This window comes from Charadrius vociferus, unplaced genomic scaffold (genome assembly GCF_000708025.1).
Source record: "Charadrius vociferus isolate BGI_N301 unplaced genomic scaffold, ASM70802v2 scaffold2550, whole genome shotgun sequence".
Classification (NCBI taxonomy): Eukaryota; Metazoa; Chordata; class Aves; order Charadriiformes; family Charadriidae; genus Charadrius; species Charadrius vociferus.
This window is the reverse complement of record NW_009646383.1, coordinates 78,094-91,847: the sequence shown is the minus strand read 5'-3', so window position 1 is coordinate 91,847 and position 13,754 is coordinate 78,094. Positions and strand designations below refer to the sequence as shown.

Genomic DNA, 13,754 nt, shown 5'->3' with positions numbered 1-13,754 from the left:
TCCCCATGCTCCCAGCCCTGTGCTGCCGCGTACCGCAGGAGGAAGGGGACAGGTTTGGTCTGCAAGACATCCCTCGCCGAAAGAAGGTGTGGGGGGGCAGTGGAAGGGGAGGCATCTGCTTATAACCGGGGATGTTTCATCCATTTTGATACGTCCAGTCTCCATCTTGATTGCGCTGAGCTCCCTGTCGTGGTGTCGAGCCTCTCCCGCTGAGCAACACCCCAACGCTGCCGACACTGACGCTTTACAGAGAGAAGGGCAGCGAGGTTTGTAGGAGGTGGTACTGTTCAGTCAAACCAAATGACATCAGACAAAGCCCTTCTGCAGGCCTGAGGAATAATTAGCGTTACACGGTGGGGAAAGGTCCCTCCTATCCTTCAAGAACCAGGATTTGGACTGGGGACCAGACCTTCCCTGTCCTCTTCCCTCACAGCATCCCCACTGCAGACCGGGCAGAAGCTGCCTGGACCTGGCTACGGCGATTCCTTCCCGTGGCAGGCGCTGCGGAGAAATCGCGGCACCGTCGCTGCCTGCTGGGAGCCCGCGGGCGCACTGGGCCGTGAAACGCGTGAGCTGCAGCGTTCACAGTGTCTCCTGCCCGTGGCACTGCTCGGTGCGGCCGCGGCGAGGGAGATGCAGAGACCCCCTGTTCCGTGGGCTGAGGAAAAAGTTAGGCGGATCCTTGGAGCAGGGAATTTAGCAGAAGACTGGGGATGACACAGGATAAATGTTTAGGGAATTGAGTGTGTTTGACTGCCTTTGCTTTTAACAAACACTCATGGTTGCGTTTCGTTGGGTTTTCAAGGTTTCCTGCCTTCCCAAGGGCTCACCGTTCAGAGCAAAAGCTGCAGTCGGTGGGGAAGCGTTCGCCGCAGCGAGCTGCATCCCTGGGAAGAAAGGGAAGTGCCGACAGACCGGCGAGAAGATGCCGGAGCCGGGGGGGGCTGTGGGTACCGCGCTCTGCCACGTGCCGGGGCGACAGCCCCCGCCTGAGAGCCCCCGGCACGGCCGGTCAGCTTTGAAGCCGAGATGGCGTCGCTGCTTCAATCCTTCCCGGCTGCAGCTCGTACCGGAGCTCCTGCTGCCGGCCCTGCCGCAGCATCCCCTGCGGGCGGCAGCTCTGGTACCCCCATCTGGGTTACCGGGATGGCTACATATGCATTTTTTTCAGCTTTGGCACTGCCCCCCCCCGCGACGTGGGCTGCCCAAAAGAGGCCCTGGCGCAGCGGCGGCTGACAGGCGAAGCGCAGCGCGGCAGTGCCGGGGACGGGCGAGGGTCTCTGCCTGCCCTCCCGACTGCGGCCGTTTGGCGAGGGGTCGGGCGGGCTCTGCTCGGGGAGGGGGGGCACAGACCCCCCATTGCAGCCTCTGCTCGGGGGGGTGCAGTGACCCCCTCATTGCAGTCAGCCTCCTCGAGGTGCCGGTTTCAGGGGGGGCAGAGCCCCCCTCAGTCCGCAGCCGCCCGGGAGGAGGGCACTGGGGCTCTTCCCAGTCCTGTCCCGTCCCGGGGGTCAGGCTCATTCTGTGCTTTCAGTTTTCCTGCTGGTTTTTGTTACGACTTTTGTTTTATTTCGCCGACCCTCCCCGGGAGCACCGTCCCGGCCCTGCACGTGCGTTTCCTGGGTGCAGGATGGATGGAAAACCCGTTCTGCCGCTGCTGCTGGTGCTGTCTTTGTGATTTAAAAATGTTACTTTTTAATTTGTCCTCATTTGGGTTTTCTTATTTTTTTCCCTGTCTTTTTTACTGTCTAGCATAGAAAATAAACCGCCTTTGGCTCCCAGGAGCTAATTCATCCAAGTTAAATGATCTTTAAAATCTGTTAGCGCATCATGGATCTCGGTTCCTGTTTTCTCGCAGTGTAATTAATGCTTCGGTTTAAATTTTCTCCTTTCCTTAGGGGCAAGGTTGATGGATCTGATGCCAGGCTAAAACTTTTGCTGAGCCATTAGAAAGAAATCAAACTAAAAGCAATCTAGTCCTTAATTTAAATTTTATTTTTTTTAAATAACTTGTCTTTGGGAAGAAACTGATCTTGTTTATTATCATTATTTCTTTTCTCATCCAGCACCGAAGACATGTAGCCCTAAACAGTTTGCATGCAAAGATCAGATTACGTGCATATCTAAGGGCTGGCGCTGTGACGGGGAAAAGGATTGTCCGGATGGCTCGGATGAATCACCCGATATATGTATGTATGCCTTTCCTTCCTAATAATGTTCTTTGATTTTGTTTCATCCATTCTCTCATTGCACGGTTATTCCAGGGTCCCAAACAGGCGGCATCGCACAACCGCTCTACCTCAGCTCCTGTTTCTCCCGTAGTACCCGGAGTCTGCAGCACCTCAGGGGGGTGGGTACCACTCGCGGCAGGGGTCCAAGCCGTCCATCTCTCCGTCCTCCCTTTATCTCCCTCGCCGCTGCTCCTGGGGCCTCTGGCTCCAGGGCCGTGATCTATCGTAACAAAACAGCCTCCTGGGAACAGGGTATCACTGATTTATGCTTTGTTTGCATCAAAATTGGTTTCCACAAGGAAAGCAGAGTCCTGGAGGCGAGGACGCAGCGAGCCGGGTGTGGGCACGGGGTCAGCTCTGCTGCAGCAGCATCCCTTCCTCAGGCGACTGAGCCTCCGGTGCCTCCGGTGCCTCCCGTGCCTGGCGTTTAACGGGTGCTTGGGGCAAGGGCTGGGCTGAAGGGAGGAAGGAGATCTCTGGGAGCTCTGAGGAACAGCTGGAAAAGCCACACAGCTTTCCCCAGATGTGTTTGGATTAGGATGCTGTGTTGGTTTTACTGGTTTTGTCCCGGACTGTTGGAGCCGTGCTGCCGCAGAGGAGCTGGTGGCTCCGGCGCCGGGGATGCTTCTGCCCCAGATGGGGCATTCGGGTCTCTGCAGAAGCAAACAGGGAACCGGGCTGGGTTAGACGGGGCTCAGGGGTTGGGGATGGGGATGGGGCGTGTGTGTCTTCAGCCCGGGGGCTGCAGGGCCGGCGGGTGTGCCGGTCCTGCCGTGCTGCGCTGTACCGGGGGCTCTGCTCCGGCTGGGCTGGGGCGAGGACCCACCTCTCAGCCTGTCCCCGTTTCTCCCTCCGTATGATGAGGGAGGCTGTGTTGCCCTTGCTGCCTCGCGGGAGCAGCCTCGTGGGGTTGTTTTACTGTGCCAGGAAAGCAGCCTCGAGGTGCCGGGCTGGCAGGATGGTCACAGCCGGGTTCATCCCTGCCGCTGCTCACCAGCAACCGGGAAAATCGTCTCGTCCTCTCGCTCGGAGATCCTTCCCAGCCTCCTGCTTCCCGCTGCACTTGGCATAAAGGTCTCCTCCAAAGCAGTTTCTGGTTCGGTACTGGGGTTATTTATTTCTTAAAGCAAAATGATGCAACCGTCCCCTCCGTGGGAGGGATGAGGGGGCTGGGATGGGCTGTCTGGCTCCAGTCAATCAGCAGCCCTGGAAAATTACTGCGGGAGGACTCGGAGGCCCATCCCCAGCTGGAAGAAATCCGTCCTGATTGACGTGTTCCGCTTGCTGCATTCCGCTGTGTCCGCTTCACCACCCCCGGTCCTGACGGACAGGTGAACGGAAAACAGACCCCTCAGGTGCTTTTCCCCCATCCTCTTCTTCCTCTTTCTTCGCTGCAAAGGTGCCACTGGTGGGGGCTGGCAGAGGGTCCCCCCTGGATGGGGAACGCGGAGCTGCACCCACCTGCCCCGGATGCTGCCGCCCCGGTGGGAATGGGAAAGCATTGGTAGCCTCGACAGCGGGGCCGTGAGCACGGACCAAAGGCCGGAATTTCCTCCCTTCTCACCCTGCCACCACGCCTGGGACAGAGTGCATGAGTCTCCATCACCACCACACACCCTAAACTTTGGAAACGCTCTTTTCCTGGGGAGCCGTTCCGTCCCCAGCTGAGATCTGGGGACCTGGAGGCGTTTCACCTTCCCAAGGGACTCTGCTCACCTTCCCCAGGTTCCCGCTTTAAGCAGCCCCAACCCCGGGAGCACCAGGAGGGAGCCAGAAGGATGCTGCGCCCTCCGGCACGTGGAGTTGGGGTCAGTGGCTGTCGCTGCCGGCTCCTCCGCACCGGCGGTGGGGCAGTGCTTGGCGCAGTGCTGGTGCAGGTCTGGCCTGGCGCTTGCCTGCGCCTGCCTGTGCCTTTCCCACGGGCAGGGGCTGTGAACGGAGGTTGCTGCCTGCTCCTGCCTGCTCCTGCCTGCTCCTGCCCAGGCTTGTGCGAGTAGAGCCCGACCTGTCGGCACACGCAGGGCGTGGAGCCCGGTATCTCCAGGATTGCCAGGCAAGCTTTTCTCACGCCACTTCGGCACCGGGGCTTCCAGCAGGCTCTCATCCTCCTTATCTTTTTGGCAGGGAGAGAATGACTTTTATTACTATTATTTAATCTCTTTTTTTTTTAAGCCCAGGCTGCAAACGCGGCTCTCGCACGCTGCTTGGCGCACCCTTTCGCACCCTGGCAGCGCGGCAGCGTTATTTACATTGCACTAATGTACTCATGTCAGAGTCTCTTGAAATGCCGTCTATTATGTGCGAGGTTTTCCTCCCTGGGGAATCCTTTTAAGTATTTGCTGGCTTTGCTTACATGTTAGCTGAGCATAGGAAGAGTTCCCTTTCCGAGCTTGGTGCTGTGCGCGCGTCCGTGTGAGCGGCTCCTACCCGGTTCTTGCCCAGTCAGTTGGTTTTTCACTCCATGGAGCGTTCCTGGGGGGAAAAAAAACTTGGACAAGAGCCTCCGTCCTGTGGAAAATCAAAGGAGATGAGGGGCTCTGAGAAATGAATTTGCCGCGGCTGAGCTACGGCCGTCATCTGGCGGCTGCGCCCCGGCTGGCCTCGTGCCTGCCGCTCTCCCAGCTCAGCTGGGTGCCCTGGCCAAGCTGGGGCTTTGCCCGCCAGCGGGACGGCCGAGCTGCCGGCACGTGATTCTCCGGCTGCGCGACACTGTTTGCTTCGCTGCGGACAAATCTGCAGATCCGCGGCCTTCGGTCGCCGGGGTGTTTGCAAGGGTTCGACATCAAATGGTTCATCGGGCCGAGTGCTGGATCCGGACCTCTCGGTGGCCTTGGCCCTGCTCAGGTTTGGACGTGTCTCGAGTGAGCCCATCACCTGCAGAGCCTTTGCTCTCTTCCCGTGGTGCTGGCGCCGGGCACAGCCAGGAAGCAGCACTGGGTCCTTCCCTGCCCGAGCTCGGCCGGTGCTCGGCTGCTGGCGCTGCAGTCCGTCCCGGTGGGGTGAGTGGGACCGTCCCGCTGCTGGCTCCTCCTGCCCCTTCCCTTGTCCCGTTCCCCCACGTCTGTGTCTCTTTGGGCTGCTGCCCAACCAACTGCAGGCTGCGTGTACAGGAGGAAGAACTGCTTTTCTTCTTTACGTCTTTTTTTCTTTTTTTTTTTTTTCCCCCAAATGGTTTTCGGAGGTTAAAAATTCCTGTCTAATTCAGCTCCTTGGGGTGTACCACAAGCTTGTCACATGTAATAAATTGGCTCGTTTATTAGTGCACCAACACAGTCAAAAGCAAACAAAGTGGCTCATAGATTAATCCTGCCCTGTTTGTGATAAGTAGTTTGATCCAGGCTCTTTGCAGGGGAATAATGGACACGGCAGATCAGTTTTGACTGATGAACTGCGCACTTTATTTCAGTGCCTTCATTCTTTCAGCCCGTATATTGATACTACTTAATTAACCCTTAATTTGCAATTACTTGGTGCCCAGATAGCGCTGCTGTTCAGCCCTTTGTGAAAAACAAAAGCCATAAAGCAGCATCTGGTGAGAAATTCTCCCGCGGATCTCCCCGCTGGGAAGCGGGAGACCCACGTCCCCGATGGCTGCGATGGAGCCCGGTGGTCCTGAGCTCCGTATCGCCCATCCTGGCTGAGCCCAGTGCCGAGCCAGCTGGCTAACTGGAAACAGACTGGAACATGTTTGACACGCAGCCTGTGGGCCGGGGAGCGATCTGGCGTCTGGAGCCGGTTAGATTTACGTTCTTCAGGCACCTCTTGTGCAAGAAGGGGCGACGCGTGTGTCAACAGCCCCGAGTTACTCACTTTGCACAAAACGGACAAACGAAAGGGGATGAGGTTTTCACCGTGGCGGGTTGGGGAACCTCTCTGCAAAACACGGTGGTCGTGAGCTTTTAGTGGGGGCTTTCATGGGCTGCTCCTGCCGTGGGAACCTCCTGCCCATCTCTGCGGGAGCTGCAGCGTGCCGGGCTGCAGGGCAGTTCGTGGACGGTTGCGTGCTGGACTTTAGTTCTGCGGAGGCTTTGCTGCATTTGGGAAAGGCAGAGGAGAAACCCATCCTGTCCTGTCTGCTCCTGGAGTAGCAATTTGCCATTTGTCGTAGTCTGCAGGACGGAGGGATGGGTGTGCGAAGGCGTCTGCTGGGATATGCTAAGGGGTCTCGCGCAGGGTCAGGAGAACCACGGGGTCAGAGCCAGCAGGTCCCATCCCATCCATCCCTTGTCCAAACTCCCCTCGACCCTTGCCCAGCGCAGTGAGATGGGTTCCTCCTCCCTCGCCATCCTCACTGCCGGCTGAGCCCTGGGGAGCACAGGCAGTGCTGGCGGCACAAGTCCTGCCTGTCCCTGGGGCAGTGCCCCCGCAGCCCCCTCCCGCAGAAGGGGCTCAGGCTACACTGGAGAAGGCTCTGTCGAGAGGAGCCACCCCCAGGCTTTGCCCTCGGTCTCCTGTTATGCCAACTGCGTGCTGCGAACAGGGGCTGCGGCGCAGTGGGGCAGTGGGAGACGAGGTTGGGGCAAGAGCCAGGGGTACCCCCACCTGCCCGGGGTGTCTGCGGTCCCGGTGTCCCTCCCCTGGGGTTTGCAGTCGCATGTGCTGCTGAGCCTTCAGCCCCGCTGGAGCAGCACCTCCTGTGATCCCGCGCGCTACGGGTAAAAGCACGTTGAGTGCAGCTCCACAGGGACGGCTTGTGGGGAGTGAAACTGAGCCCTTGCTGGCCGGAGCACGTTGGCGCGGCAGGAATGATGCCGGATGAGGATGTGCTGGCATGCGGAGCGCTGGGCTGGACTCTGCACGCTGTGTGTGATGTAACGCTCCTCTCCAAGGAGAGTTTAAGCTTATTTAGGACAAACTCCACCAGTGGAATCTTAGATGAAGGTGACTGCTGGTCTCAAAAGCTGTCTAAAACGGGACCAAGCCTGGACAAAGCGCTCGGTGCATGATGTGCTGCAGGTGTCCTTCTCGGTGCTCACCTGGCGCTTCGCCTGCAGCGGAGGACGGGGTGGTCTGCAGGGAGCTCGGGGAGCTATTTCTGCCACTGTCCCTGCTGCCAGCGAGGCCGGTGCGCTGTCTGCCCTGCTGATGTGAGGGCAAGGCACAAGCAGCCACTGTCTCCCCGTAAAATGGGATTTTAGTGTTTTCGCTTGCGTGCTGCCGTTGACTCAGCAGAGGCGTTGTTGGCGGCTCCAGCCAGAGCTGGCGAAACACTGCGTGTTCAGCCCTAAAGCCAAACTTAGGTTTGGGGCCAGGGAGGAGGGGAGAAGAGAGCCTGCGGAGGGGAGTCGGGCTTTGCCGCGCTCTGTGGTCTGCGTGCTGTGCTGTGCCATGCCGGTGGGCTGCGGACGCCGAATCTGTGCCATGCCAGCACTGTGCTGGGGCTCGCCATCGGTGCGTCACCCCGTCACCCCCAGGCAGCCACCTTCCAACCCGGGGTGAAGCAGTGTTCAAAGTGGTGGAGCTTTTAAGGGGGTTTCAGGATGTTAATCGATTTACGGTGTATTTTGTTGTTTGTCTCAATGCTATGCTTCTTTTCAGAGAAGCTTAAAAATAAAGCCTTGCTTCCTTTGTAATTTTTCTAGTTAATAATGGAGATTAAGTCTCCTTGTGTTGCGTAGCCCTGGTTCTTAACAACCCCCCGCAAGCCTGCCTGCACAGCGGCCTCTCAATAAAGAGCATGTTGGCACCTGAGGGAGTGTTTGGGGTGACGGGGGGACGTGGCGGCTGTGCTCAGGGTGCTCGGCACTGCCCAACCCCGTGTGCCCCTGGCCCTCCCAGCAGTGAGGGGCGCCCGGAGCCATGTGTCTGAGCAGCCCAGAGTGGACGTGACCCGTGGGAGCTCGAAACAGGGAGTCTGGGGGTGCTGAGGTCTGGGGTCACCTCCCTCCTGGGGAGGCGCTTGTCCTCCGATGGCAGTCTCTGGGGCCAAGCAGAGGGTCCCCATCTGTTCTGGGTCTCCTTCCATTTCGCTCACTGGGATGGAAAAGCGAAAGTTCACTCCAGATGGGGCGTGCTTTTCCTCCCCAGGGAGCAGCGCCTGCAGCAGTCCGCCTGCTTTGAAAGGGAAATCCAGTGTCTGTTGATGAGGTTCCTGCAGGAAGAGCTGGGGAGGGTGTTTGCTGCGGGCGATGGGGTTGCAGAGCCTTTGGTGACGGTTCTGCCTTTTGCTGTCTTGCAGGTCCTCAGAGCAAGGTGTCCCGATGCCAGCCCAACGAGTACAACTGCCTGGGCACGGAGCTCTGCATTCACATGAGCAAACTGTGCAACGGGCTCCACGACTGCTTCGATGGCTCCGACGAGGGGCCACACTGTCGGGGTAGGTGTCTGGGGGGGATGGCGGTCAAAGAGATACTGCCCTTGCCTCCTTTCATCTCCTGCCATGGTCAGGGTCACAAGGTCCCTGTTTGTCCCCAGTTTCTGGCTGTATGGCGTGAGCCCCGCATTGGTTTAACAGCTTCGTGCTGGTGCCACCGCGCTCCATGCTCCCGTCTCCTGGCCGAGCGCAGCCGACGCGGTGCAGTTCAGCGCCGGGCTGGCCGGTGGCAGATCCAGAGATTAGCCAGAGCCGCTTGCAAGTGAAATGCCCGTCATTCCTGAGCCTGCAGGCCATTAAATAGCTGCATTGTCTCCTGGGTTTAAAAGCTTGGAGGACTGGGGTTGTGGTTCAGATAAGAGATACCGGTATGTTTTTTTCCTAATTTCCAGGAGCTTTGTCCCCCCTCCGAGCCTGTCCCCTGTTGCTAATCCTGCTGGAAAACTCCCTAAATCAGCGTGCGCCGGCTTGCTGGTGTGCAGATTAGTCGCGCAGAGACACGTGTCCTGGGCTGCCCCCTGGAGCCGGGTCCCTGCAGGCTCTGGGCGAGCAGCGAGCCCGATTTTCTCCCCAGCCCTTCCCCTGCCCAGGGCGGGGGGCTCCTGCCCCGCTCAGCCCAACCCTGGGACACCCTGCCCCGAAGGCTCCCTTGCGCCCGGCCATGGCTCCGGCGGGAGGAGCACGAGGCGGCTTCTGCAGCTGTGCCCGAGCTGACAATTAATATTTGGCTAATAGTTCTCATTACTTAAATGGGATCTGATTTTTCACAGCTGGGCAGCGCGTGATGAGGGTTGGGCACGGGCAGGCCCCGTGTCAGGACAGTTGCTGCTCGCAGGTTTGGGCACGTTGGGGACGCAAGCCCTCGCCAGCGCTTGTGTCGGATGGCGCGGGGCCCCCCGCCCGCCGGCCACGGCAGCTGGTCGTGAGCCCCAGCCCCAGCCCACCCCTGCCCTGGGCTTGGGGAGAGGAGCAGTCACCCCGGTTCATGCTCGGGCTGCTGGAGCCCCGCGGCGTCCTGTCCCGCTGCCCCCAGTGCCGGGCCAGTGCCGGCACAGCTCGCTCCCTCGGCAGCGGGCGGTTTGTCCCCCAGAGGTGCCCCTGCGGAGATGTGGGGATGTGCCGAGGACCCTTTGCTGCCCTTAGAGGCATCCACCGAGGTGGAAACGCCATCGGGGCCTCCGTACTGAAACTCCCTCCCTCGTCCCCCTCCTGCAGACCCGGTGCTCTTGGGGGTTTTTTCTGTTTTTTGGATGCACACGGTGCTTAAAGCTGAGAGATAAGAATCTGAAATGGATAGCTGGGCCTGCCACAGCTGATAAACCTTGTAAACAACTCGGCCGGTCCCTGCCCGGCTTATTAAATGGTTCCACATGCGAAGGGCAGGATTTTCACCACAGCCCCGGCCGTGAAGGGGGATGTGGGAAGGGCTGGGTGGTGTTGGCTTGAGGAGGCTCGTGGCCGTTTCCCCTCCGCCGGCAGATTTACTGGGGCCCAGTTCAACGCCCTTCGAGCACCCAAGTGACCGGGTCGGGCAGGGCGAGGAGAGGAGAGAAGGAAATAAAACCCAACATAAACCAACCCCCCCCCAGCAGAGGGCTGCCAGCGCGTCCCTCGCAGCAGGCCAAGCAGGCCCATCGCTAAATGACCTTGGTGGAGTTGGAGGCTGCTGCTGTTTATTGACGGAGTGAGGTGGGCAGCCCTGGCCTCCCCCTGCCCGTGGGCAGCGCCGGGCAGGTGGGGGCTTTATTGGTGATTATTGTGACTGCTAATGAACGCGTGGGAGGCGGTGAGCCAGGCGACCGCGGCTCTGGTACCAGCTTCGCCCCGGGGCCACCCGACCCTGACCCTGGCGCTGGCGGCGCGGTCGCCAGGCTCCCGGCAGCCTCAGTTAGAGGGAAGCTGCTGTGGAGAGGACGTGGTGGATAAGCTCACCCTGAAGCCTCTCTGGGATCCGTGTCCCCCAGCATACCCCGGTGCCGTGGCCCGTGCCGCTCTCCTGCGTGAGGAGGGGATGGGTCTCGGTGGCCGCGGCCAAACGAGCTCCCGGCAGGAAGTGACGTCGAGTCGTCAGCTCTGGGGCTGCTCAGACCCCCGTCTTGTGGAGCAGCCACGTATCCATTACGGCCTCCTCTCCCTCGGCCGAGGGTCTCAGTCCTTCCCTCCCCACTGGGGACAGTGTGGAGACCCCCAGCAGAGCCTGGTGGGGTGCCTGGGGGTCCCCTTCACTGAGCGCTGGGGCCCCGGTGTCCATCCTGTCCCTTACCCCAGCATCCCTGGATGACATCCTCTCTCCTTCATCTTCCCTGTCTCCTCAGAACAATTAGCAAACTGCACGGCGCTGGGTTGCCAGCACCACTGCGTGCCGACGCTGAACGGACCGGTCTGCTACTGCAACAACTCCTTCCAGCTGGCCGAGGACAGGAGGAGCTGCAAAGGTCGGTACGGGGCAGGCAGCGCCGTCACCCCCGGCATGGTGCCAGCGGCTCCTCTGGGCTGTGGCCGATGCCGCCGTCTCGGCAGCGGTGCTGGGGCTTGGCCGTGCAGCCAGAGGGACCTGGGGCTTGGCAGACCCTGACCTTCAGAGGGGAACATGGGGCAGACAGGACGGGACTCTGCCTCCCTGGGGCCGTTACGTGGATGTGGCTCCTGAAAGCCCGAGTGAGGAATATTGGGAGGGAGTAGGGAAAAGGTTTCACCTTTGTGTACGGAGCGAGGGGCCATCGCTGGGCTTGTGTGTGCTCCTGGTGTCCGTGCCTCAGAGGATGCTGGAAAACAGGAGAGGGTCAGCGAGGAGTGATCAGATCAATGCGATGCCTGGAAACAAGTCTGGAAGTGAGAGATTGCAGCGGCTCCGTCTCTTTCATTTATCTGAGCAGAGGTGAAAGGGGCCTTTATCAGCTCCTGCATGCACCTCTGGGGGCAAGAGCTCTCTGGTGGAGACGGCTCTTTCATCTGGTAGAAGAAAGAGCAGCGTGCAAGCCAGGGGTTTGGAAGCTGAAGATTAGAGAAATTCAGACTGGAAATGAAGGTGCAGATTTTGCAGAGTGGGGGGGAGGGGCAGTGGATAATTAGGCCTTGAAAAGACTCAGCTGTGTGGCAGGGATTGTCCTCTTGCTGCTCTGCTGTGGATGCTGGAGCAGAAAGCTGGGGGCTGCCCACAGGTGTGGTGAGGTGACGTTGGACAGGTATTCCTCTGGAGGCCGTTGTGACCAACCCTTTGGTTTGGGGATCATATCCTCCCCTGCAGCTCTGCCTTGGAGAAGAGGGGGAGCCTTCATCCCCTCTTAAGGCAGCCAGGGAGAGACATTCACTTGTCCAAACCTTGGGGGTTTTTGCCTTCTTTTCCAGACTTTGATGAATGCACCGTCTACGGGACCTGCAGCCAGACGTGCACCAACACAGAGGGCTCCTACACGTGCAGCTGTGTTGAAGGGTACCTCCTGCAGCCTGATAACAGATCCTGCAAAGCCAAGAATGGTGAGATCCTTGGTGGGAGAAGCGTGCTGCTTGTGGGCAGCTCTGCAAACTGTGGCCTCCTGCCGCTCGTGTACCCCTGCCCGCAGGTCAGGGTGCTCTTCCCCGAGGACTGTCCTGTGCTACCGCCTTCTTGCACATGTCGGGCTGCATGTCAGGACCTGGTTTTCACTGGCGCAGAAGGGCCAGGCTGATGCAGTGTTGCAACCATGAGTTTTGGGTGCTCTGCCATGACTGCCCTTCTCCCCTCCTTTCTCTTCCAGAGCCCGTGGACCGTCCTCCCGTGCTGCTCATTGCCAACTCCCAGAACATCCTGGCCACCTACTTGAGCGGAGCCCCTGTGCCCAACATCACCCCCACCAGTGCCAAGCAGACGACGGCCATGGACTTCAACTACATTGAGGACACGGTGTGCTGGGTTCACGTGGGTGACAGTGCCTCCCAGACCATCCTCAAGTGTGCCAAGATCCCCAACCTGAAGGGCTTTGTGGAGGAGCGCTCCATCAACATCTCCCTCAGCCTGCACCGTGAGTGCCTGCTGCCCTTTGGGCCTTGCTCCCAGTCCTTGCTCCCCCAGTCCCCCTCTCCATTCAACAGCCTGAGCGTCCCCAGCCAGCGGTGGGGGAAGCAGGGGTGTATTTTGGTAGGAGGCAGCTCTCCACGGGGCCAGGCACCAAGGCTTCAGCACAAACACAGCTTTTGGCTTTCCTTTTCCTTCCTCTTATTGTTTCTAGCAAGTTTTGTGGTTTCCTTGTGTGAGTATTATGAGGAAAAATGATGCAGTGAGGAGCAGAGATGGTACCTGCGTAGCTGGTTCAGGATCGGCAGTTCTCATTGCTTCCTCTCTTGTTTTTTGCCCCATGTTCCTCTGGCCAAACCAGGAGTTGGTCCTGACCCCAGGTAGTGACTGAGAGCAAAATCTCGACCAAAAAGTGCCGCATGAGTCACCGGCATGAGTGGCAGATGGTGGTTTCATTCAGCTTGTGTCTACCCGGCCGTAATGAGTGTGGTTACAGCTCTGTCTCCTGTTTGGGCTTGCTGGTCCCAGTTCAGCAGTCAGAATGGGAGGGAGAGTCACTTGCTGGGATTTCGGTGCTCTTTGACTCAGGCCTGTGCCCGCTCTCCCGAGAGGCTCTGCATGGTGAGGGGTCCCAGCAGAAGCTGTGGGCTTGGAGGAGCCTTTCATGTGTGCTGTCGCATGTGCAGTGGGGTTGGTGGGGTCCCCCCAAGAGGGAAGGTGGGTGAATGCCACATCCGTACAGCCGGCATGAGGGAAACTGCTCTTGGTGTTGCACTGTGGCTGATTTTATCCTATGAAACCACAGACCAAGTCAATCAGGGTGGGATTGGAGGGGTCCAGGGTTTGCAGCGTGTCGCTGTCAGGTTTTGCAGCCCTCAGCTTCCCTGGCGTCATCCTCCCGCGGTCTTTTGCCCCCTGAAGTTAGGGGTGCTTCCAGGGGGAGACTGTGCGGGGCCTGATGCGAGAGGGACCCCCCTCCTCCGCAGACGCGGGTGGTGTTCTGTGATGAGCAATCGCTAACCTCGCAAATTAGATGAACATGTACGAACTGATCTTTGCAAATGAGTAAAGGTCTTGGGTGGATCTCGGAGCCGAGGGCGTTTCTCTGCCGAGGGCAATGTCACGGTGCCCCGGCTGCCACGCGGGAGCTGGCCGAAGCCCTGTCTGACATGGGGGGCACGAGCCCGGGACCCGCTGCCCCCCGCCGCCCCTCCGG

At 59.4% G+C, this 13,754-nt stretch overlaps 1 protein-coding gene across 1 annotated transcript in view; it reads left to right on the top strand.

Moving 5' to 3' along the window:
• The window catches only part of LRP1 (low density lipoprotein receptor-related protein 1), a gene marked incomplete at its 3' end in the record, with an annotated part of 90,949 nt that overhangs the window by 8,222 nt on the left and 68,973 nt on the right, over nt 1-13,754 (top strand). Inside the window, 6 exon segments of the mRNA XM_009894377.1 lie at nt 434-568; nt 2,067-2,189; nt 8,410-8,547; nt 10,860-10,979; nt 11,893-12,021; nt 12,282-12,545. Of these exon segments, the coding sequence (XP_009892679.1) occupies nt 434-568; nt 2,067-2,189; nt 8,410-8,547; nt 10,860-10,979; nt 11,893-12,021; nt 12,282-12,545 (909 nt within the window).